The sequence below is a fragment of the Chanos chanos genome, chromosome 1, assembly GCF_902362185.1.
Source record: "Chanos chanos chromosome 1, fChaCha1.1, whole genome shotgun sequence".
Lineage (NCBI taxonomy): Eukaryota > Metazoa > Chordata > Actinopteri > Gonorynchiformes > Chanidae > Chanos > Chanos chanos.
This window is the reverse complement of record NC_044495.1, coordinates 23,597,783-23,624,233: the sequence shown is the minus strand read 5'-3', so window position 1 is coordinate 23,624,233 and position 26,451 is coordinate 23,597,783. Positions and strand designations below refer to the sequence as shown.

The 26,451-nt window shown below is 42.7% G+C and overlaps 1 protein-coding gene across 1 annotated transcript in view; it reads right to left on the bottom strand.

Moving 5' to 3' along the window:
- sbf1 (SET binding factor 1) overlaps positions 1–26,451 on the bottom strand; it is a 38,579-nt gene extending 12,128 nt beyond the window's left edge. Inside the window, exons 1-21 of the mRNA XM_030774818.1 lie at positions 26,346–26,451; positions 14,889–14,974; positions 14,263–14,400; positions 13,857–13,976; positions 13,586–13,696; positions 8,748–8,853; positions 8,424–8,556; positions 8,122–8,230; positions 6,936–7,049; positions 4,273–4,350; positions 3,741–3,854; positions 3,474–3,602; positions 3,220–3,318; positions 2,800–3,010; positions 2,443–2,555; positions 2,039–2,188; positions 1,675–1,743; positions 1,190–1,379; positions 823–1,066; positions 403–575; positions 183–256 (exon numbers count right to left, since the gene is read on the bottom strand). Coding sequence (XP_030630678.1) covers positions 183–256; positions 403–575; positions 823–1,066; positions 1,190–1,379; positions 1,675–1,743; positions 2,039–2,188; positions 2,443–2,555; positions 2,800–3,010; positions 3,220–3,318; positions 3,474–3,602; positions 3,741–3,854; positions 4,273–4,350; positions 6,936–7,049; positions 8,122–8,230; positions 8,424–8,556; positions 8,748–8,853; positions 13,586–13,696; positions 13,857–13,976; positions 14,263–14,400; positions 14,889–14,974; positions 26,346–26,400 — 2,616 coding nt within the window. The 5' untranslated portion in view covers positions 26,401–26,451. The remainder of the gene's footprint in view (positions 1–182; positions 257–402; positions 576–822; positions 1,067–1,189; positions 1,380–1,674; positions 1,744–2,038; positions 2,189–2,442; positions 2,556–2,799; positions 3,011–3,219; positions 3,319–3,473; positions 3,603–3,740; positions 3,855–4,272; positions 4,351–6,935; positions 7,050–8,121; positions 8,231–8,423; positions 8,557–8,747; positions 8,854–13,585; positions 13,697–13,856; positions 13,977–14,262; positions 14,401–14,888; positions 14,975–26,345) is intronic.

The following is a 26,451-nucleotide window of genomic DNA, read 5'->3' as shown; positions in this document are numbered from 1 at the left end:
GGAGCGGTCAATCCCTGCATGCACCACTCAGGTTGCTGTCAGTCACACAGTGCTGTCAGACAGACATACCTGACATGGTACTCTGACTCTGGGGTGGTGGGAGTGAGGTAAGGAGTGGGCGGGACTTGCTCGAGTTCTACATTGCCTTTGTCCAGCGCAATGTAAAAATATGAGTTGGTTACCTTTTGGATAGGAGGCAGTCTCTTACTCTCCCTATGGACTGCTTCCAACGTCTCAATGTGCATCTGAACAATATCTGTGGGACACAGAGCAGAGAGAAAGATTGTTATACTGTGCACAGTCTAAGGATGTCTCAGGCCAGACAAAACATTCAAAAACAGCTAATATTTCACCAAAGGCCTGAAATAACAGGATAAAACAACAGTTTTGTAGATATTATACCTGGTATCATGGTGTGAAGAGCCTTTAGATGTTCGTTGGTCACTCCACTTTCGTTGCACACTTTGTCTACAAAGCGGTTGATAAAGCGAACCACAGAGTTGGCTACATCAGAGCTCTCTGCGTCCTCAAAGCCGCTCTCTGTGTCGTAGCTCTCTGCCATGCTTCCAGCAATACTGTATGCCCAAGACACAAGACAACAAAAAAATCTTATTCTCATATCTATTAGTAACGCAGTTCTACGTGCATACACACACATAACCTGAGAATAAAGGCGTGGCACTGACTGGTGATGTAGCTATGAGTAAGTCTGTGTTGTATGTGACCATGCACGTGTCATCTTGCACAAAAAACAAAGGTATTCGGTGTTGCTTGTACAGGTGCATCTGTCTGTGTGTTTTGGAGTACGCTAACCTGTCATACCTGTTGGTGACATAGCTGTTGCTAACACTCTCCACATCTCCTAAGCCAGTAGTTCGCAACAGTCGGTTCTTGCTGGTGTCCAGCGGCAGTAACAGATAACTCATTCGGTTGGCGTAGTGAATGGCCTGACTGAACACCGTGCTTTCCTCCTTCTGCACGCGCTCCTGCTGCTTCTCTTTGCTTAGCGTTGGCCACAGCCGCGTCTGCTCCGACGCCAACTCCAGAGCGCTCAGCTCAGCACCCCCTCCTGTCACCTCCTGATTCTGACACACAGCACAACGCATCACAGCCCACAATAAAGATACCAGTCTGCTGATAACAAAGCCACGCAACACTCACTGAAGGCTTGCAGTGGCAGGTCTGTAACTGTGAGACTTTGCGCCGTGACTGGATCTTACCGGACTCGACTGCTCCGCCTCATCAGACTCCAGATACAGGTGCCTAATGTGATTCTGCACGTCACTGTAGAACATGGCTTCCCAAAACTGCATGTTCGTCCACACCATGTGCTCCTGCACACAGCTGTAGGCAAACTGGGTAATCCCCGCACCAAGTTTCTATACAACACATACAAAACAATATTTAAGAACTAACAACTACAGGAAACTGTCATACAAACTAAATTAAAATGGATGTCTGTAGCCTCTAGACAACACTCACTGTTTACTTGACAAAAAACAACTTTCTTAAATCCATACACACAATTTGCTGTGGCATATGAAGAGGAATTGGTTGCATAATTCACTGAAGGCAGTTGTCTAATCTTTGTCGTATGCTTGAGAAAAGCTACAACATCAGAGCAACAGCAGCTGCTTCTCAGTGGTGTGTGTACATTATGTGTTATTGACATACTCGGCAGAAGGCTGTGACCAGCGGCAGGAGAGCAGCTGCAATGCCATGTTCATCCATGTGAGAGCAGTCCTGGACACACACACACACACACACACACACACACACACACAAACACAAACACAAACACACAAACGGTCACCACAGCATTTGAAAAACATTATGGACATTTGACAATATTGCCATGAACTGTCCCCACCCTCAACAACCATCACAGTAGTCATAAGATGAGAAGAACTAAGACATAAACAAAAACACAAATCATATGAGCCATCCCCACTGAACTTTAATACAGACTTGAGTGAATACACCACTTCCCTTTTTCTATTCTGGTTACTGATGTGAAACACTAGCTCCTCAGACCTACCTGGAGTGTGCAGTTCATCATGCGTACGACGTAGTCAAACTGCTGGTCATCAAGCACGGCTCTGTTCTGTAGAACATGCTGATTGAGCTCCTGTGTCAGACACACGCGGGCCGCTCTCCCCTTTAACGCTCGCAACACCGCCGGCATCAACTACAGGAAAAGACAAAGCACACAAAACAAAACAGAATGCTCGTTCATCTCCAGTTTTTGAGCTTAAGCAAATGAAGAAGATAACATGCAATTTGTCTTTTATCAAACTGGTTACTGATCAAATCTGGTTAATATCTCAACGACGCATTTCTCAGTACTTCCCACTACCAAGGATACTAAACCCCCCGTAAATGACCGTAAAGCATTATCTCCTGAAAAGGAACATTTCTCATGTGAGAGGCACCAGGTCTCACCTTCTTGGCCTCCAACATCTTGTTGTCAAAAATGTAGGTGATGCAGTTCCTCACTACCTCCAGTCTCCTGGCACTGTTTGCTAGGACGTTTCCGTTCCTGTCCACAATATCACCTGCAAATAAAACGTTCCACGCAACGGTCATCAGTTTTGCATTTTTCGATACGGCACACAATAAGATGGAGGAGAATATCACTTTAAAGGGTTAAAAGGATAATGTCCATTTTACCATCTGAAATTAAAGAAAGGCTTTCACAACCCAGTAACTTCACCACTGTCAACGGTCTACTCTGACACGTCTCCACCTCCTCAAGCAATCTTTGTGCTGTGTCTAAGAACCAGTCAGTGCTCCACTCACCGAGAGGAGGACCAGAGGGCACCATGCGCTTCAGCTCAGCCTTGACCACCGGAGGGGCACTCTTGAGCTTGGCAGCAGCGTGGTCTATGAAGAGCTGCACCGTGACTTCGTCCAGGTGAGGGAAGGTGGTCTGAGTGAGGGGGGGCCGCGCCTGAGGGATGTCGACTGGACGCTGCACTTTATGCATGGCTACTGATGGGTACGGGTTCTCCTGAGGGGACGATGGAAAAACAGAGGTGAAAATTTGACTCTCAGGTTCCTGCTCTGTGTAGTTTTGCCTCAATATCACGACCAGTCTCATTCTCAATTCATACGATGTCACGGTTATGCCATGTAATACTGCACATTTATCCTGACAAAGGAACAAAGGAAAGAGTTTGGTGTGGTGCGTGTAAGCTTGAGGTAGAGTGGAACTCCTACGTTTTTGAAGAGCTGCTCAGCCAGCTCCTTGATGTGGTTCATGACTTTGTGAGGATCTCCTTCCTCCTGACGGATACGCTCCACCTGGTTGGCTATGAGCTGAGGAGCACAAAGAGAGAAAGAAAAAGAGAGAGAGAGAAAGAAGAAAGAAGAAGGGAGGGTGTAAGTATGTAGAGCAGCAGTGGAGGCTTAAACTTTTCTCTTTTTCTTACAGATTTATGGAAGTGACACAAAAGACCAACACAAAGACTCACATCATCAAACAGGTCTGTAGTTCTGTAAGGCGGACCCCTCTCTGACACAAAGCCTGCAAAGGCCATCCCGTCTAGAACCTTCATTAGGAAGTCGTCCTCCGTCAACGCTCTCTGACCCAGAAAAGCCGCCTGGAGAAGACCATACATTTTACAATAAGTCATCTGCTCAGTTACAGAGGGTTACTGCTCTTACAAGCTGGAGCTGCAACTGAGAATTTACGGTCATTTACTGTGAGTGTTTCGATCAAGGTTGCGATTGGGCAATACCTTGTGAAAGCGAATGACAGGCTCTGGGTGAATACGTATGATATGCAGACACCAGCGGTAGCCCTGGAAAAGCTGGGCAAAGAGCCACAGAAACACAGCTCTGATCTCCTTGTCCTACAACACAAGAATCAAAATGTTCATATAATCTGCCCAAAAACAACAACAACAAAAAAAACCACTGTTTCATAATCAAATAACCATGAACAAACCTAAGAAGAAATGTGGGAAAACATTTCAAACCAAACAGTACATACTGATTTAAGCACAGCAATGAATTATGTTCATTAAAAAAAAAAAAGAAGCATGCAAAATTGTAACAATAAACTGAATAAAAGGCTATTGAGATTACTGGCACCGTCTCAATAAAGTCAGGCAGTAACGAGAATCAACCAGCCTGGAAGAACCTGCAAACTAAGACGAAGTTGGAACTTTGCCTCAAATGCAAAGACACAGCACACAGAGAAGGAGGCAGCTACGTGGAGGGCAGAAATAAAGGCCAGGGGACAGACAGACATTCATGGAGTAACTGTACCTGGATTTTTAGAGGTGAGGGCTGTACTGAGGAAGGAGGGAAGGCCTGGTCAGCCACCTCCAACTCTGGATCCAACACCTACACAATACAACATAACACAATACAATACACACATGAGAACGGGCTGTACCCTGCAGATTTAGAATGAGTTTTTTTTTTTTTTTTTTTTTTTAGAAAAGTTCAATATCATTCAAATGCCAACATGTTTTATATCACGTTTCTCTCTATGAGTAAAAATAGTTCAAAGCAATGTGACCACAATACGTCACTGTATTTGTCATGTATGTGTCACTGTTTTTTTCTGATTTCCTGTGTGTCTAATTTTTGAAACATCCCTATGACAGTAATAGAATAAAAGCCTTCTTCTTAAATGGCTTTGCTTTTGGCTGAATTAAGGAGTTCAGATGGTAGCAAAAATAGTTAGATAATCATGAGAAGAACAATGTACCCTGTGATAGAAGTTGTTTCATGACATTCTGATGCATCTCTGCAACCATCAGTATGACACTCCATTATGATGGTTATGGAGAACACTCCTTATTCAAGGGCAACCAAACAAATGAAGAAACCCAGTGACTTAAGCCCAGCTATCAGATTTTCACTGTCATTATTAGTATCTCTCCCAGACTGGAGGTGGACGGTTGTGGGGATGGCCATGTGAGCTGACAGGCCTGAAGACTCAGGAGATCAGTAATGATGTGGATCACAGCCCTGTGTCCACGGCTCAGGCCAGGCTCAGCGCCACAGACACAACAAGTGGAGACAGAGAGTTAAGCATTACAGTTACTGTCTCATTTACACAGCCAGTCTGAAGCAGGGTGTACACACACAGACACGTACACACACACACACGGCACGCACGCACACGCACGTACATACAGACATACTCCAACACACACACACACATCTGGATGACCTCTATGCTCAAATACTCAAATAAACAGGCTTCCTGAGCACATATTCAGAACTAACACTCGCCAACATTCAAAAGTTTCCTAACACACATACAAACACAGACAAATTCTGAGAACTGTGAGCTCTCATAAAGTTTGTTAGCAGTAGTTAGTGTGGCCAAAACTCTTTTTCACAAAAAATTCTCATGTCAACTCACAGCAGTCTGTCAGAGCCTTAAATACTTTAAAAGCATTTTCAAAAAAAAAAAATACAACAAGCAAAGTGCAGCTTACAGATTCAAAGTTAATTTAACTAATTAAATTCAGTCAATTAGCTCAGAATGTTCCAGGCTGTAGTTCAGTGTTCCATCTGTGAGTGTCTCTGTGGAGCCAGTTCACTGTACATGGCTGCAGACACACAGCTCTCCTTAAGTGCATGGTGTAGTGGAACAAAAGGATCTACAACAACAGCCTAATATGCCATGACTCAACACACAGTCAATCAGTCTCAACCAAGAATGACGGGAGAGACACATCTCGTGCCTTACCTCTCATACAACTAAAGCCAAACTGTTTGGTTTCAACTGTTCACAAGCTCATTCTCAAATTTCAGACGCGCCATTGTTAGTGATCATGAAAGAGTCATTGACTAGGCCATACCAGGGCAGTCTTGTAGATTTAAGAGATCAAAGCCAAAGTAAACAGTATATACTAACAATGTGATTTGTATTTTATCCAAATAAAACCAAAAAAAACACCTAGGTAAGTCAGAAAGGCGTAGTAAATGTGGTCTAACTATCATTTCCCCTCTGTTTTTCCATGGTTAAGTCTCTATATTAAGGTAAAATGGGATACCTAAACAACTACAAAATTGGTCATCTTGCAGGATTGCCTGTAATATGACAAACTATCTCACAGAATAACTCTACACGAGAAGGCCAAGTATAACATTAACTTAAATGAACGTAATTTGAATGCCAAGCCATGTAAAATCAATGGGGAGGACATCTTTGCTGACTGAAGTATCACTAAACAAACAGTGACAGCGCTTGTCAAAGGCAGTTCTTCGTATGGATTTTAACAAGCACTCCTCTTGAACAAATACAGACCCTGTATATTTTGGCGAATGCTTTCCGTATGTTACATCTCATTTCCCATAAAGTGAGGCCGCCTGGTGCACATCTGCACGTATTCATTCATATTTACTGAACCGATACCCCTCACAAACAGACCTAGCTACTGCTTCTTTGTTACTGCGGCGGTTTACAACTGCCCATAAAGTCATCATTACAGCTGATTACAGTCACATGGCCACTGTTAGGAATCCTCGGCACACAGAGGCTGAATCACACGCTAATTGTTTTGGTCGAGAACGCTCTTCCTTCTTTTTCTCATTGTGTCCTTTTATGAAAACGGTGATAAAACTCTCTGACTAACCGCCGCCGCTTGGAAGCCTTATAAGGAAGTTATAACCACAAAAGAAAGTCACATCCAAGTGACTTTTGGCATGAATGTCTATATATTATATATAAATATATATATACATATATATATGGGTTAAATAAAATCATATGGTTAATCTGTGAGAGCAGCAACTGCAGTGGATGAGTGAGGTTCATGATAAAATTCAGACTCACTCTACTGCACTGTGAATGAACCAAAGCCAATCAAATATATTAAAGGAGCATCCACCACACCATTAAAAGCAAGACAGCTGATGTATTCGTGCTTTCACTGGAGTAACTTGTGAGGATGAGTGAGCTGGGTTACCATGGAGAGGACAGTCTGGGTATGCTGTAGAAGAGGCTCTGGGAGAAGGGATATGTGGACGCATTCTGGAATAGTCACCGTGCCCCCATCCAGATCCGCAATGATGACGTCCAACTGTGGATCAAACCCAAACACACACACACACACACACTTAAATGAACCAATAAGACACATACATAAAAACATCAGCATTTTTCTCATTACATATAAAGCGACGTCTCTCTGGTAATTAACTAAGTGTGCCTTACAAGTAACAGAGGCAATGCCATACGCGGACAGACGCCTGTCTCACTCATACACAGATTAGTGTAATCAGAGTCATGAGAAAACACATGGCTGACCAACAGTATAGGAGCTACAGAGTTCTTTTTTTAAAAGCCCCTTACCCTTACACTGACTGACATTGGCCTAAACGGGGCCTTAGGTTCATGGTAAATATGCTGATCAGTATCAGACACTGATTCAGTTACTGCTGATTGAGAGTCATCCACAGGCAGCAGCGCAGACAGACGCAGGCCTGATAAAGACGTTTCCAGACAATCTCAAACAACTCTTCCTCTGTCAGCACCTTCTCATTAAAAACCACTCAGATACAAGCATGTACGTTGAGATGGACAGTGGGGGCTGCTGCCAACAAGATAGCATCTGCACTTCCACTGCCACTTTCTGCTCTCGTCGGGTACGGGGGATTCGCAGTTTGCCTTGTAACTCTATCGAAGTTCTCTGTGTGGGAACGCTACCCGTGGCAGCGTCAACACAAGTTCGATTCTGCTCATTCTTCATGACGGTTGAGAAATAACGATGGTGACCTCTGATGTACAATGATCTGAGCTGAAGCCTCATTCACAAGACTTTCATTTGGACCTAATTACATAGAGCTCTGTTATGGAAAAACGTTCAAAGTCCTCCAAAATCTCCTCATGAAGAGACGCAAACATGACATGCCGGTAAAATGGTCTTAACAGGTTGAACGAGACAGACCGCTGCATTCACACCACATGAACACTGATATCTTATAAAACCTTAACCAAAGTGTCACGGCAGCATTTGTTTACATGATCACTTCAGCGAAGCTCAATTTCCTTTTCAATCCAGACGTGAAAAGTGGACTGAAGTTAACCCTAACCAACGCCGTCTCCCAGAGGGTCACCGACAGCGCACGTGTAATGTGACATGATGATCTCACCAGCTCTTGAGTTTCTGAGCGGAATAATGAGTTGACGCCAATGATGAAAGGCGTTGGGGTGCTGAGAACTTCCAGTAATTTCCCTGGCAGGATTGGAACGTATGTGAAACTGAAACAAAAAACAAGCGATGAACGTGAAAGTCTGGAGTGGTGTGACGAGAAGAACTATTTCTGTGAGAATCTACTGCAAGGGATTACACGCACGCCAACTCACAAAAACATTAACACAGAAAAGAACATTTCTACACAAACACATCTTTCCACTGAGACGCAAAAACACAACCGTATACATTTGAACCCACCTGTATTTGAGTGGGAACATGATGGCCAGCAGCGCTCTGCATGCGTCTGTCAGCCGCTGGTAGCTGCTGGACAGGAAGAGGATCTTGTGCTCCGTCAGGGCAGCACAGAACAGGCACAGAACATTAACTATACCTGCAGAAAGATGTCACCACGACACGTCTTAATAACCAGTGTGCAGTAAACAGCATAAATCTATTTTTCATTAAATGACAACTCTAAACCCTTCCTAAGTGTAGCTGTTTTTATACTGTCTCTTACACAGCGGTGGTTTTGATGATCTTGGTGGGTGCGCTGGTATAAAAGCTATGGGATGTTAGGCTTACCAAGCTGTCTGAAGAGCTGGGCCACGCTGCAGCCACTCACAGGGAGGGAGTCGTTGATGGGCGTCTGTATAACCTGCCGATCTCCTGCACCAAGAGTTATGGTCCTCTGTGGGGGGGGGGGGGGGGGGGCAAGGGGGAGTGAAGGGAGGGTTGGGTAGAGGAGGATAGAGGGGAAGAAAATGAAAGAAAGGACAGTGAGTTGAGTGGGGGAAGGGTATAATGCACTTCAATAAATAAATAAATAAATAAAAACCAGTGGGTTTAGCACCATCGCCACAGCCAAACGCCACATATTAGTATGTGCACCAGCAGCAGACATGTGTGAGCAGAATGAATGGGATTTAATCAAAGAAGAGGATTAGCAGCTACACTACATGTCAAGCCATTCCCACTGTACCGACAGGACAATAGAGCAAATCTGAGTGAAAGCCCCAACCACAGCATCTGTCAAGCCACCATGTCATGGCCCTTACCTTCCACAAACAGCATGTGTTAAGTCCCATCAGCAAACCCACACCACCTCTTATTTTAATCAAAAAACCCACCACAGCGTGATCGTTTGATGAAAGCATGTATAAATGTATTAGGTTGGGAGCTTATACCAAAGGACCAAGAGTTTACATCATTGCTGAATGTCAATATAAAGTATGTTCTTGTGAAACTTCATCTGTGTTGTAAAGTTCAGAGATTTTCAAAAGTTATGCCATGCTTATCATGAGAGCAGTCAGTAATTGCATCAAAGACATCTGTCTCAGTCTGTTTAAGATCAGTCATAAATTTATACAGGTTTTGTTTAATAACATTTAACGCACATGCACTGAAGGGTACAATAAAACTGCATATTTCTGCATGGCTATACAAATGTCACATAGATATCCACACTGTGTAATACTACCGCAGGGTTAGGAGCAGGAAGCCCAGTGATGAGTAAGCCTTAGTGTGGGGACGACTTGACAGCTTAAACTGGGTGAGGTTAATAGAAAAACACAGAAGTCATTTAAGATCATGGTTACGGCACATCAACAAACGAAGATGAGCTCTAGCCCAGTCCACAGAAAAACCACAGCTCTGAAAGCCATGCAAAAGTGCTTTTACAATCTCTTCATCAAAGAACCTAACGACACTCATAAATGCTTCCATCAACACCCATAAATACAACGTTATATTGAATATAAGCAAATGTTCCCCACCAAACTTCATGGGATGTTAATGTAGTTGTAGACATGTATATTTGCAGCTTGTGCCAAGCGCTCGTGACCATTAAAGATCTAAGGTTATGAAACCCTCACGTCAGGGCCACAGACAAAGCTGATAAAGACCTCCACCAGGCTGATGCTTGGTTTGCCGGGCATATCAATCACAGAGAGTAAGGCTGCACAAAGGAAGCTCACAGCAGCACATGCTTGTAAAGGCACAGCAACGGAATAGAGTGAGACTGGACACCACTAGCATACATCAAGGCTTAGACCCAACCAGAGAGCACACTGAGTAGCCTGAGGCCACACATCTGAGTCCTGTACTCTAATAATAGCACATTAGATCAGTTTTAATACTAGCGATCAGAGACTGGGTAAGAGATATGAGCCAATAGATGGTTTTGCAATCTGATTGGTTCTTCTGATGTATGGTGAGTCTTTTGATTGGGAGGAGCTTGAGAAACACAGAGAGGGAGCAATAGCGCTGGCAGCTAAAGGAGGACCTCAGTGTAATAAAGTCAAGCATACCAAGCTCTCCTCTCTCTCCTCCTGGCCCGGCTAGATTAGCGGCACACACACACGCACAAACACACACACACACGCACCCACACGCACAAACACACACACACACGCACCCACACACACACACACACACACACACACACACACACACAAACATGGACACAAACATACAAAGAAACATCACAGGAGAACACAGAGGTTAGCAATGCCAGGACATAGGGACTCCAAAAAAAACAGAGGAGTGCATATAAAAAAGAAGCAGAAACATAAAAATGCTTATGACAAACATGGAATTGAGACTACACACAATAAGACAGCAGACACTATGTACGGCATGGCTCGTGGACACACGTAACGGCTGAGCAGTTTTCCGTTATGTTTGATGAGAACATAAAATGTGGCTTGACCCCATTCATTTTACAAATGTATCACTTTGCTCACTTTGCTACAGACAAATTAGATTATTTCCAATTTGTTCAAAGGTAGATTTTGTAGACGTTTGGTACATTAATGTGGCTTATCGTGGACAAACAGGACATGTTCCCAGATAACAAAAACTTGGCAAAAGGAAAGTTTGTTCCATTATAAAGAAATTCCCTCCACAAAGTGGCCAATAAAAGATGAGGCACACTATATTTTAGGATTTACAATAGTAATACAACATACCTCTCTCTCTCTCTCACTCATACACACACACCAGCCTCTCTCCCTCTCTCTCTCTGTCACACACACAACCAAACCAGTCAAGTGTAACCAAATTTTACAGGTTAACACAACTGAGCTAAAGGTTGAGATGATGTTCTACAAGTTGCAGACAATGTCTTCTGACCACCTAAGGCAGGGGAACCAGTAATTACAGTTCATTCTCTAAGAGAACTAGTGATTAACTTCGTAGATCATATGAGAGTCGAAGCTTTTGTTGTTCATTGTTTTGTACAGGCGAAGCATAGCAAAGCTTCTCATACACATATGTTATCATGTGTATCTTCATAAAGCCACTATAACGTGACCACCTTTTTGCTGCTCACATCTGAACACTACGCCCTCCAACCACACACACACGCACGCATGCACACGCAGGCACACGCACACACACACACGCACACACGGGAACTTGGATGTGTGCGATGCACTGCTGTCTGAACAAGACTAATAAATTCTAATTAAGAATATTATAAATAAAAGACAAAGTCTCAGTAAATGTCTTTGGAGGTCAAGTGTTGTGAAACACAACTGTATATTCGCAGACTGTCATTCATGGACAGCAAGTCCTGCTTAGATACCATCTGTCACTCGGCCACCCCATATGGTCAGCCGCACACTGTCAGCCAGACTCAGGAAACAAACAGCGGCCTCCTAAGCCTGTGGGTGTGGGGGTGCGTGCGTATGTGCGTCAGTGTGTGTACAGGATATAAACCACAGAGTTCAGGACAGACTGCAGGTTTGTGTACACAGGAAAAATAAGGAACTTAAAAACTGACAAATGGACAGACAAGAAAATCTCACAAATAAAAACAGGAATTTCACTTGAAAAATTTGTTGAATTTTCAATTCTGGTTGATACATTATAAAGCCAACAGAAGATTGCAAACTGAGGAATGCCAGAAATCACTTCGATTTCAAATGATTAGAAAACATAAAAAGCATTTAAAAAAAAACAAAAAACATTTTGAATCATCCACATACAGAATCAGAATGGGCTGATTGATTGATTGTTTGATTGATTGAAGTGGCTAAATTGTCATGTTACCTGGAAACACCCCAGAAGCCAGTCACAGGCCAGGTTCTGAGGAACCCAGTTTAAACTACAAAGAAGGGAGTCATTTATCTGTAACAAACAGGAGTCAGGTTTTAACTACATTTAACACAGGGGAATCATTTCAGCGTGACACACAGAAATCTAAACTACACAATGGAAATGATCAACAAACACATATTCATCTAATTTACTGACTGAAAAATAACAAAAAGTGGTGTCCAAATTGATCACATGATTTGGTTCTTGTTAAAATGTGTGTGGCGGATGAAAAAGCCTGATCCTTGGGATCTGCTTAAAATCTATGGGTTGTCATGTTCCTAAGAGATTGTTGTATATCAGCTGCTTCATTTAATCTACTCATTTACTAGCAGAGATGGACACAGTGGGAGATTAGTGCTATGGCTCTTTCAAGGGCTATGTGTGTGAACTACAACCAGCTGGAACGGTATCCAATAATAACATGTGCTTTGATTCTCCGACTGGAATCCCAAAACTGACACACATCCACATAAAAGCATAAACCCCTTTCACACATGCAGTTTTATCCATAAACGTTCCAGCAATTTTCTGGAATGGGGTCATGCGTGAACGAGAGCCAGAGACCAAATGCCACAAAAGGTGATCAGGCACATCCGATTTTCGGAAACATTTCCAGAACCATTCTGGATGGATTCAAACGTAACACTGCCAGATCAAAGGATGGCTCTGTCAATGACACCTCTTTGTTCTGCGATTCTCACGGCAAGTGGAACCAGGTGATTTAAATCAATTAAACAAAAGCTAGCGAACCGGCGATACGCGATCCGTGAAGATAACCTAGCGCTGTACGTGACAACATTGTTATAGCCGTTAACAAAACGTGTTGTCTATTAATAACGCCGTCAGCAGACAAACGGTCTATCGGCTCACCCGCCCTTTTGTAGTGACTTACAAGTCACCTCCTCGTTTTCTGGGATTTTCATGCCACGTGGGAACACAATTGTCCTGGCAAAGTTCCGGGAACGGGGTGCAAGTGTGAAAGGGAGAATCTGCCGGCATTGCCGGAATAGTTAGTCAGGCAAAGTTCAGGGTTACACGTCTGAAAGGGGCTACAAACACAAGGGTAAGGGGAGGGATTTACAATAAATAAATAAATAAATAAATAAAGCAGGGGGCAAAATACATTGAAAAAATAAAGACAATCCTAAGAGCCTCAGTCTCTGTCTTTTAATAAAACCTGACGATCAACGGATGTCCTCTGTGCTCGAGGGCTTGTTTAGGGGCAATTCAAGCTGGGGATCCACAACCCTGTAAGCTGTGACGGCTGCGAGTATAAGCAGGACAGTTTGCACACAGCACACATCAACGTGTATCTCTCATACCTGAGATCCTCCAGCGACGGGGATGACACAGGTCAAGAGGTTTCCAATCACCGTTTCCAAGGGCACATTGAGGCCATCCACATGCACGGTGTAGATTAATCCCAAACAGTTCTGCAAAGAACAGAGAAAAGCGAGAGAAAATGACAGTTATTTCACACGCTGTGGGACTGAAGAGCATCTCTAACCGTCTAAATCTTTGAAGGAAAGAGAAGTAAAAGGTGAAGACAACACTGCTAGAGGAGCAGAAGGAGTAGAGGAGGAGAGCCCTTACCCTGAAGACCTCGGTGTGGTCCAGGCGAGACACTAGCACCAGGCTCTTGGGGGAGTAAACGTGTGCAGGCTGCACCACCTCTGGGGTCTCGTCTTCATCCACCTCACTGGGTTCATCCTTCTGCAGCTTAAACACGCACACCAAAGATTTTCAACCATATAACCAACTCCAAACATACTAACACAACAACTATGTCTCTCTTATATAAATCACAAAAGGTTTTACTGTAGACCAAATTCAGTTGAGTTCATGTATAAGCCTTTTGCACGAATTCAGAACTTTTATATCAGTCTCCAGACTAAATCTTTCTACTCATCTCAACCCTTCTACCTCCTGACAACCCTCCCTCCTCTGCCATTATCTAGCCACTCCTCCCCTGTTTGCATCCTCTCTCCCCTCCTCTCACCTGCGGATTCTCCACAGCCTCCCAGAAGGTAAAGCAGGCACAGTAATGGCGCTCAGAATTAATGTCTGTTAGAACAGCAACGAAAAAGGAGGGAGGCAGTCTCTCAGGAACCAGCTGCCATCCATTGGGCTGACAAAACTACACAAGAGAGATAGGGTAGAGGGGAGAAATGAAGAGAGAACTTAGAAGGTCAAAAGAACGCTAGAAGAAGAAAGAACATAGCGTACAATGTACTAAACACTCTTAAAACTAAAAAAAAAATCAACAGAAAGTTTTGCAGGTGCCAAAGCTAATGGAATTAAATTGACAAAGAAAAAACAAATGGTACAGTGATACCAGCAAAAGAATGCAGTGAAACAAAGAGGGAAAACACTGGCATTTGTTTGAAATACTAAACAAGTGGTCAGAGGAATATAATATAACTTACATAAGCACTTCTAAATATTTACCCTTATGGTGCACAAATAGACAGCTATTATAAACAGTGTGAATCATTCAAGTGAGATTATGTTCTGAAGAACTAAGGCTATGCATTATCAGTGAATAGGTTAAGCTGAACCCTTTAAGGTGTGTTTTGTGTGTGTGTGTGTGTGTGTGTGTGTGTGTGTGTGTGTGTGTGTTCTTACCAGCTCAATGCCTTGGGGGAAGGGGTTATCCTCCCAGTCCTTTTCTGGGAATCTTTGGAGAATCCGGCCCTGACCTTCACTTCCCCCTGGAGAGACAGATAAACAGAGACGGAGATGGGATATGAGAGGATGGGATGACAGAGGGGAAGAGGGGGATCAAGGGAGGGAAAGATGAGGCTAATGTATCATCGCTAGGCTAATTTAACATGGTTTTAACATCTCTGACTCCAGTGCAGATCCATTCCCTGCACTAAGGAGTTCAACCTATTGGTAAACAGTTCTACTGGTGAGACCCATATATCATTAAACTCACTTTAAAATGAAAAACAATCTACTACCATTAGATTAACCACAATTTTAGAGCAGAGGAAAGCTTGTCTTTCAACAGAGAGAGGTCAATTAGACATAGATGGAGATTTGTATGTGAAGCAGTAAATCTTGGAAACATGGACAAAAAAATGTCAGCTTCTGCTCCTCCCAGAGATCCACAGTATCGAAAAACCTTTGTCCTCAGAGACTTGACCAGCTGATGCTTTAATTCACAGTTACAACAAAACATGCAGTGAGGTGTGTCAGGAGGACAGGAACTGCATAAACACTGGCCATAAATCATTCCCTTAGGTATGATTACAAATTGCCTTTAAGGATACAGTTGAACATAACAGATGCATTTTGTTGTTCTACTTTCAAAAACGAAGATTATAAATGTCACCAATCACATGAATATTCCAATCGCCGCACAGTGCGTGAACATTTAAAGTTACCCAATGTCTCGCAAAGATATATTTATGCTAATGAGACATTGTGGCTTTAAACGGCAGACTGACAGCCCATGCAATGTTAAGTTTCCATATAATTACAAAACATAAACTGAAAATAATACTACAGGGAAGGAAAAAAAAAAACATCTGTTTTGCTCCAGTTCTGAGAGAAAGAACCATGCTCAGAGTTTCTATGTGAAATCTGCTGTCTCCGGCCTTTTATTCAGAGAACAAAACCAAGAGCAGAGTCTCAACAAAACCAGCGGAAACTGGGACATCTCCCAAAGCCAAACACACTCATACACCAAGACACACACACACACTGACAAAACCCACAGAAACATGGAGACACAAACAAACAGAACGACACTTTCATTGAAATAAATAGCGCAGCCAAAAAAAAAAAAAAAAAATCTTCCATTTTCAGTTCCCAAACGTCACGACATGCAGCCACATCACATTCATTTCATATAGAATGATTCGTTCTGATGTGACAAATCGCTCTCTGCACTGGTACCCAGCAAAAATATTACTGATCAAAGAGTTCTGTTTTAGTTTCATTTGTGTTAGACCATTTGAACATTAGACGATGAGACCCTGATTCTGTGTGATATAGCTGTTAACCAGCAAACCACTTTGCATTACATCAGTTAATGACGGCCCATGTGACAGGACGTGATAAGCAACCACGCAACCCTGAGGAACCATCTTACTCATCAGAAAGGTTAGCAAGTCTATATTAAGGCAAGCTCACAGTTCCACTTGCTCTCCTGCCTACACACAGAAATCAGGCATTGGGTAGAGTTTAAAATCGAAGATCATTTTTCAAACTTCACACATACTTCACAGATATGAGGGGTATATACATGTACATGAGGATTATTTTAATCCAGATGACGATATTCTTTTTACAGAGAATATTCTAAAAGAGAATGCTCAGTGAAAAAAAAAAACTTGAATTAATTCAAGAGGGCTTGAAGGAGAAACAAAAAACCCTATTTTGTGTGAGTGTGAAAAGCAGCTGCATGGTTGTGGCGGAGTGCAGATCATCTGTGAGGCCCTGAAAGAGCAGCGTTGTGATATGGCAAACAGCAAGGGTTTGTCTGTCAGACATCTCCCTCACATGAACATCAGAGTCATGGGGTTCAGAAGTGCAGCTCATTTAGACAACTGTCCCTCTAAAGTCAATGAATACATGGGTCATGATGTCATAGCAACACGCTGCTCTCCAACAGGGTGTGGTGCATTAGTAACAGACTTGGTGCTACAACAAGACCACAACGTCTGACAGATTGCCTTATATGACAAGGAGGAGAGTGAGAGGCAGCCTTACACACCTGTACCCGGGTCTGACCTAAACCCCAACCGCATGTTAACGTCATCACAATGGTAACTATGGCCAATGACTATCCAAAAATTATACTGCACTACAGGTAAACTATGGCTAACGACTATTCAGTAATTGCAATCCTGCTTACACTGCTGCTGAAGCTGCAACTTTGTAAACACTGATGTTTTATCAACTCATTGGATGGATTCATTGGATGGTAGTATTCCAGACAGGCATCTATGCAATAAATTCATACTGGTATCCATAACCCTTGGAGACTGCCACGGCAATTTGAGATATCGACTAATCACTGATCAAATGCAATACAGGTTGCCACTAGAGAATGAGACTCACAAAGTGATCTAGGTTCACCTCACAAAGAGGTGAACATAGCAGCATAACAACAGCAGAGAGAGGGAGTGGAGTTTAAGAAGCTTCCTTAAACCTTCTCTGTGTGATGTGTGAGCCTTTGCACGTATGAGGACTGTTCATTCATAGTGAGACACATGTGGTGTCCCCATATCACACACAAGACTGACAAAATAGAATCAGCTATGACCCAGACACACCCTTAAGCTATTGTGTTGGGTTATGCACGTGAAAAGCGACATGTTTACTTTATTATGTGTCAAATATACAGTAAACAGAATCTTAAATCGTATTCAGGGAAGGAACAAAATTTGAGTTAACAGCATGTCTTGAAGGCACCTTGCACCTTTGTCTCTGGGGAAATCCCTGATATATTGCTGCTGAAGCCTGAACCTTGTAAACACTGACGTTTTAAGAACTTTTGATGAACTCAATGGAAGGCAATATACTATACAAGCATTTAAGCATTAAATTCATACTGGTATCCATAACCCTGGGAGAGTCGTGGCGAGTCTCTGAGTTGTCGATTACTGACTGATCAAATGAAATGTAGTCAATCAATATCAGGTCATAACAGAACTCTGGACTTTGTTCAGGTCTAAAGACATGACTGAGTGACATTTACAATCACTCTACCTGCTAAAGACTCATTACAATCACACAGACTACCTGTCACGTATTACCTGAAGAGACATGCTATCAGCTAGTGATTCTGAGAGATAAAACTAGACCAATCAGTTTACTTCAATGGCTGGGGGAGATCCACCAAATGAAGGTGATCTCCAAACAAAGTTGGGCTTGAGCAGCCAGACTGTCAGAGAAAGTTTGTTTTTGGTCCCTAGGCTCTGTGCTGGTTTTTAGAAACACTCCACTCTCCAATCAGTGACGTAAAGAAGAAAACTGCCAGCACTCCAAAAGCCAAGCGGCTCTCCCCACCTCTGGCACTCAGCAAACCACCACTGCTCTTGGAACACTAATGGGGAGATCTGGCCACATCCTGTTTCATTTTACCTCTGGGAAGTGTGGAGTTCCTAGATGCTGAGTAGGCAAAAGAAAGTTGTTCGTTACTTAAAATCACCCGGAGAAGGAACGCATGTAAATGGCTATTTAGAAACTGAATGCAAGGGTGCAAACACACAGACCTAACCTTAAATAATACGCATACCACTCGCTCTTTAGCCAAAACAGCAACTGCAGAGCAACAGAAACCACCATTCTGACACACACACACACACACACTCACTCACTCGCTCACACACACACACATTCACATCCTCTCAAAATCCTGAGAGAACAATCTCGACAGGAGACAGGAGCAGCAGTTACTTCAAATTTGAGTTTCCACTCATCTCAGTAAGATTAAACAGTCCTTGAGCCCATATTCACACGTATGGCATCACCCCAAAGGAGCGAGCATTCCTGTCATTCTAAAATGATGATATCACAGCATTTATTACCTCAAAATCATTTTGGTTGTCATTTGCCAGAAGTCAAAACATAGACTATGTACATGCACAGCTTACACCTCTGTAATCACAGAAACATTCCTAACATGTCATCTGGAGGTGCAGTAAGACATTTGGCTTCCATGTCATTCAGATAACATACTTACAATGACAGGAATCAACTCCTGAATACTAAGGTTTCTGAACTGCTAACAGTTTTAAGTGCTTTAAATTGTAAACCGTCTGATGAATTGTAACAAGCACAAACACTGAGAAAAAAAATATTACATAACAGAAAATGAAAGAAAGAGGTCTTGGCACGGCTGTGACAATGTGACCCCTCCCCCCATGTTCACTTTGAGGAGAAACGCTGGGTCGGACTGGCACAGCCTATGAAAGGTTGGTTACTGACCGAGACAAGCTGGGCATGCCTCACAGGCATGAGGAAACATTCTCAGACAATCTGTATGTGTGGAGCTGAACTTTCGGTTTTCCTGGAGGCAACCAGGTTCAAAAATCAACCTGCCCTGGGCTGAAGCATTCTGTCAAAGGCTGTGATTATTTCTGCTGTATTTCAATGACTCTTCTACAAATTTAAAGATCTGAAAACCAAAAATTTTGCAGACTCTGCAATAGAGCCCATTAAAACCTTCAACATAATCTCTAAATCTCTTTATAGGTGAGAGTTCAATTAAGCTAAATGGAACTATGTGATGTGAACAGGCAACAGAGGCCTTATTAAAACACCCAAAATGACACTTTACAATGAGAGAACTAACTCTATTCTTGTGCCATTTGTTGACTCATATAGTTAAAGCATACCTGTGACTTTATATGAACAACACTCTACAAACATCATCTTAAACATGGGAGTTAAAGGCTAATCTGGATGTACCCTCTGACTCTTAAGATGAGCTGAAGCACACACAGGCCTAATTTGTGAATACATTTGTTTAGTCAGATCGCTCCTGATTACTAAGGAAACTCCCTCTTGTGGGATCTGAAAGAGGCCACGGGACTGAAGTCCGTTCTCAGTGTGTAGCAGTGGTGAAGTGAAACTGTGACCAGGCATGTCCAACCCAAAGCCACTGCACAGCAGGAATCATGTGGTCCCCTATACGAAACTAAAAGTGGGGATTATGTTGTTGGCCTACACAATATTGGAAAGAAATCAAACTGCAGACTATGAACTGGAGGAAAGTGAGCCAGTGAACAACGAAGTAAACCATTAAACCGTCTAAATAAAGGGCGCTAACACCTGCCTGCATCTGCGTCCGGCCATGTCGCACGGTACACTCACTCGTGCGAGTTTCACAAGACTTCAGCATCAGTCATGCCATTTATGCAAAAGGGAGAAAAGACAGGGCCAGCAACTAAACTAAGACACAGAAAATGTGTTCAATAGCATGTGCGTAAGACAATGAAAAAGAGAGTGTGAGAGAGAGAGACCAAAGGGGAGGGGGGCGTTATATACTCCAAGCACAATATTAAGTGTTGAGGCATTCGTTCCTCGTGTATAGACTGACAACCATTCAACCAATGCATCTTTACAAGGCAGACTTGGATCACAGTTAAAAAAAAAAAAAAAGAGGTTGATAAAGCTGCAGGAGGATGGAGTTTTTGGCCCTGAAACAAACCAAAACCGCAGACTTTTAACATAGTCTCCAAACCACGCTGACGTGACAACCAGTTGTCATGGTTACAGCAACTCACCAAGGTAAGGCTGAGTGCAGAGCCTACATGCTGTGCGGGCTGAGTTTGACAGGAAGTACTTTCCTATGTTCTTAATGTTTTATATCGCTGCATGGCATGACTTTGCGTGCAGAGCACAAATAGCAAGACATGCACAAAGAGACAAACATTACAAAGAAATTAGTCAAATATTAGAAGTTTAAATAAACTGATAATGTGATGTACTAACATCAAACACTTAGAATGATGAAACTTCACGCTATGTACATTCTAAGGAAACAGTACATCTACAATGTAAAAATACCAAAAAAAAAGACAATTTGTGACAGTGTGTGCTCCTGTTTCACAGGATTATTACACACACACACACACACACACACACACACACACACACACAGCACTTTGTACTGCGTGGAATGCCACACATCAGAGATAAACATATTAGGTAACTATAAAATTCGCGAGTCATTTTGAGTGTTGATGCATAGAAAAAATACTGGGCCAGCGTCTGCCAAAACCCTGTTGCTCAAGTGACCATGAGGGACATTTTCTTTGTGCAAAAAGCTCTTCGACGAACTCACATCCTTCCTGCACGCCAATATCCCTGCCTCAACTAGCACATCCCCCACACCAGCTTTTCCAAGAGAGGAAATACTCGAGCCCAGAAGAGCACTACAAACTGTCAAGGTTGCCTCAAAACACTGAACAACTCCACGATAAAAATGTGGCATTTTGCCACCTGAAAAGTATCATTTCATTACCGCTCAGATTTACGGGCATTTTTCAACCAACAATAGTCCAGGTTACAAACAGAGCAGCCCTGCATGCACTTGTTATTTAAAGGAAACTAGATATCTGATGTTTCAGTTAAAGGTCTTCACCAATCCAGCACAAGTGGTGCAGAATTAAAGCAGGCTGCTTGAGTTTAGGACACTCAGCTGCCACATTAGCAAACAATATCGGATCTGAATTGGTTTTGAACTGAGATTTGCATACTGAAGCACAGTACTTGGCCTGAAAGTGACACAAGCATTCACCCAAAACCCTTTCAGAAATCAGTTAAAATATAATAAGCATTTGACATTTAAGCAAGCATTTGCATTTACATTTTCTAAATTGCTTTTTTTTTTTCATAAAGGCCACTGGATCTATCTAGAGCAGCAAAAATACATCACTTCCATTCATACAAATGGCATTTTGTCATCATTTGTCATCAAACAAGAACTACGCGTAAACTGCACACTCCAAAACCATAACTACTTGTGGGAAGTCCTGAAGACTCCAACTGTGTTTACAGCCACTGCAACCGAGATTAAAGGAATTCAAGGGAAATTACCACTAGTAAAGGCTGTGCTGCAACCCAGAGAAATGAGCTGAGAAATGAAGGCAGATCTTCTGAAGAAAAAAGGCAAATGACATGCACTTCTCAACACATCAAGAGGACCAATGACATAGCTAAGTGCATCACAAAGAACAGAGACAAACTAAAATATAATTTACATGCCTAAAAGCAATCTTTTTTGTCCCCCAACTTGACTTTTGCAGATGTTCAGCAGATTCCCAAGAGCCTCTTTTGGATCCTTCTCTCCTTACTGTTTTACTTTAGGGTCTCTTTCTGACACCAAATCATGACACCCAGTCTGGTGCACTCCTTGTGTTACAAGAAGCGATTTTTTTTTTTTTTTTAAACTGATCAGATTTTTGGATCTCTTAACCAGGATGGTTAGACTATTTAATGGAAAGAAGTTTATTTTTTCACTGCCCTTCAGTTTCTATTAGTCTGAATAATCAATGATCTAATTTAAAAATGGGTTAGCATTTAGCCATAACTACTTCACCTAAACCCACGCTTCTATGAAACTGTGCATGCTGTGTGATAAGTAAAAAAACAACTCAGAAGAGTTACATAAATCAGGCCTATTCAAATAGCATGGTGCTAGGCAGAGGTCCAGATAAAACACTCAAAGACTGATAATATTCACCCTCACTAAGTGAAGGAGAATGAAAACAAAATTCGGATTTTGAACTCAGAATTCACAACTATGCCTATCTCAAACTAACCCACAGCATCTCATTCTACCAATCAGCAGTGAACTCTTGTTACTTAAATAAAGACAGCAGAAAACAAAGTGGGGTTCCACATTAATAACTGTGACCTATGAACAAATAAGAGAAGCCAAGGTTTCCCAAAAGAAATAAAGAAACTAAGGGATGGGTTTTTAAGAATAGCCCTCCCTAGGCAATGGTTGAAACAAGGATGCCTCCATCTCGGTCTGGAGGGTACAGGGGGAGGAGAAGGAGAAGGAAGAGGAGGAGGAGGGACACATATTTCAGATTCCAGGGAAGACCATGAAAGCCACTGCTGAGATTGATTCACTCCCTCACCAGACTCCCAACCTCCTAATGCTCCCTACAGGGGGTTGACAGCTGAACCTAAAGACCCACATCAAGAGGGACTTGGCTGTCCTAAGTACAGACACAGGAACAGCCATGCATGAGAAACTGTCCAAACAAGCTGGGCTGAGAGTGCATGCTTCTAAACCAGAGTACGCTGAGTTGAGCTGTGTTTAATAGTCTTGTGTGCAGGTGAGAGTGAATGAACTGGACCGTCATGAGCTAGCCACGTGTGTTCTGTGTGTTAGGACCCATAAATACAGTGGCACGGTGTACATGGAAGTTTTGGAATGTGTTAGTGTGCAATGTCCAGGCTCCACTCAAACAGCATTCAGGCCCTGTGTGTCAGAGAATGAGGGGAGAATGCACAGCCATGCAGGCCTGATGCTGCCCCATGAATAAGGAGCATTCATCAAAGCAGAGAGCAAGAGCTTCACAACAGCCACAGGCTACAGGTCAGGGTTACAGGCCTCCATATCCACTCCACTATCACCCTCAGATCACCAAGCACTGTTCATAGCCCAGTCTGATTACCAGAAATGGGTAACTATGGTAACATGGAGCAGCCTAATTACCATGTTAACACTGCTTTATTCACTCTCTGTTACTGATCTAGAAAAAAAGGCATTTTGTTGATCGAATATCTTAAGAAGTCCAAAAAGTCTGAGGTCTCTCTTTTAGACAGACATTGGAGTAACTGTCAGTAATATGCATCTCAGACTAGAATGTGTGATGAGGGCCAAGCAGAGTAAAGGAATAAGCTTATACCATATATGATTTACCCGATAAGAACGGTCACAAAAGGTTCTTCTGGAACTTTTTGGGTTTTTTTTTTTACTTTTTGTAATGTGTACTATCTGCAGAAGTGAGATTGCAAGGAAAAGACCAAGCCATGCAGAGCATTGTGGAGAGGCACTGTAAGAACAAATGCTACACTCTTTTGTTTAGAGCCAAAGTCCTTTCAGCTAGGCCTCCTCCCTTACGCAGCACTCCAGATCCTTTGGGGGGAGTGGGGTGAGAGGGTGGGATAAGTCGCCTCTGGCTTTCAGAATGAGGGGAGACACCCCATCACTCTCAGCCCAGTTTTTCTAGACAGCTGAAGAAACGCACAATCTGGATTCTCATTCTGTCGATTTCTCCCTTGAGCACGCACTCCTATTTCCTGTTTGGAAGGAGAGCCCCTCAGTCAGGGTATCCGACTCTCTCCTGTTCCTCCCCTTTCAGGGCTCCAAGGATAGCTGTCAAAACAGTGCTGTACGGTTTCACAACAAGCTTTAGCTCACCCCACCCAAGCAACACACTTACATACCCTCGTACTGCCATCTGAATCGTGACATATTGATAATGGTGAGGATGACGATAATGATGATGATGATGATGATGATGATTTTAGAATTTAGGGGGAGATATGGGAAACCTGACTCTGGGTTTCTTGTGACCGGACATGAAAGGCTCAAAAGGCTCCAGATAGAGCCCAAAGGTCAGGTGTCTGTAGTTGCTGGGTGTGCACAGCCTTGGCAAACAAAACACTGTACATTATCTCAATCAGGTAAGGAAGAATTGGGTGTGAGCGTGAAGTTAGAACAGAACATTTGAAATATGTCTTATATCGGAGAGCTCTGGAAGGTACATCATATTTGTTGATGACTGCAATTCTGAACTGGCTAACTGCTGTAGAAAAAGCATCTATTTAAGACAGAGACACATTCTGACATGTTGAGAGAGCCCCGACACACAACTCTCTCCAAGAAACAAACTTGTCTTTCTACAATCACACTTTTGAGACATTCCTATGTCATCACATAATGACAGTGCAAAAAAAAAAAAGAAAAGAAAAACAACAACACAAACAAGTAGCAACATACTGGAATGTACTGCCAGCCTAGGTCTCATCACTTCATTATGATAGCAATGCAACGATTTATCTATGGAGATACAGATCTGAATTTTAGAGGTCCATGTCTACCTCTAAACATCAAGATGGCAAATATGCTTCCTAAAGCAGTGCTTCAGACATACAGCCAATCTGTTGATGTACAGGGCATAATTTTAGTGAGCACTGGGACCAAAAACTGGAGCCAAAATGAGACACCAATCTACAGACAAACAGTCTTCAGGTTACGGCCAAAAAAGAACTAAATAATGCATCTTCACATGACATGCCTAGCCCTCTTATAAAATCTACTGTACAAAACTAATGAGAACTGCAAAAGGGCATTGCTTCTCTCCAGTCACCTTGGCTATTAAAGTAAAAGTCTGCAAACCAGATGCTTGACTGTCTGTGTGGAAACGAAAAGCAAGTTAGAAACAGGAAGGGAAGACGTTCTGCAGAATGCAGCCCCTTAACATCCTGCCAAATACTCAGGCAACAGACAACGCCACAACGGACATAAGTGCGTTTAACGTGTACAAAAACTACTGTGCACTTAGCTTATGTCTCGTGAACCGGACCACTGCACTCAATATGCACTAAAGCCTGTTCCGTCATGTACCTGTCAAATGGGACTTGTCATGTTAAGGTTTCTACGTATGCCTCATAAATAAGACATAGACAAATGCCGCTCTATAAATAAAGACCTCCCAAGTTCGCTACCAGTTTCAAGTTAAATGCTTTCTTCGGATGAGGCCTCGTGAATAATACATACTTAACTCGCCATTATATGACACGAATCTAGGCCACAAACGGGTCTGTGCGTCAAATAACGGTCCCAAACAACAAGCCTCCCAGCCCCGAAACTGCAAAAATTGAGATGATTTTCATTTGACAGGATTTTGCCGGGTTGTGGACTGTCAATCAATATACTGTACTTTGGCCAAAAGAAAAATACAGCGCATCCACCTCATTAAATGAATTCATGTACAACGCATGTCTAAGCTACTTGATTTCAAGAGCAAAAACAAGATGATGCGAGAGTCACCACTGGTGTGTGTTTGTGTGTGCTTCAATTAGCATCTATAAAACAAAATCACTTAGGCCTAAATGTCATACAATTATCTCAGTTCATGAGAGTTTTGAGCGCTCTCTAACTGAACATTATTGATATGTGTCGGCAAAAAAGCCAATAGTATGTGTTGGTCGCAGTAGTTGTTCGTGAATTGATAAATCCCTCTTAACGAATCAACGTTACTGGCGGTGATTCAATATATGCAAGGTCTCGGTGATCATGCAACTCCAAAACAGATTACCTCCACCCTGCCACGTTCGTTTATTATCAATCCAACTGTTTCTAAGAGTTAATCGTCGTAATATATTACTTAATATTATTTCGGCATAAAAGGCCTTACACATCCACGGCAGATAGTAAAATATCAGGCCCGCCGAGAATCAGCTGTGTAGGACGTTGCTTTGTCCCGTTCCGGGCCGTCCCCGCCTCCTTTCCCTCCGCCTCCTGTTTACCATGACTGGGTTGGGACCAGAGCTAATACGGCTAGCATTGCACGGTAAGGAAAAATAGCCGTCACTCACCTCTCTTGTCAAGATCATACCCAACCACCACGAAATAATCGACGAGCCTGGCCATCCTTAATAACACGGCGACAGGCCTTTAGAGCTGTTGCTTATCCTTAAAAAC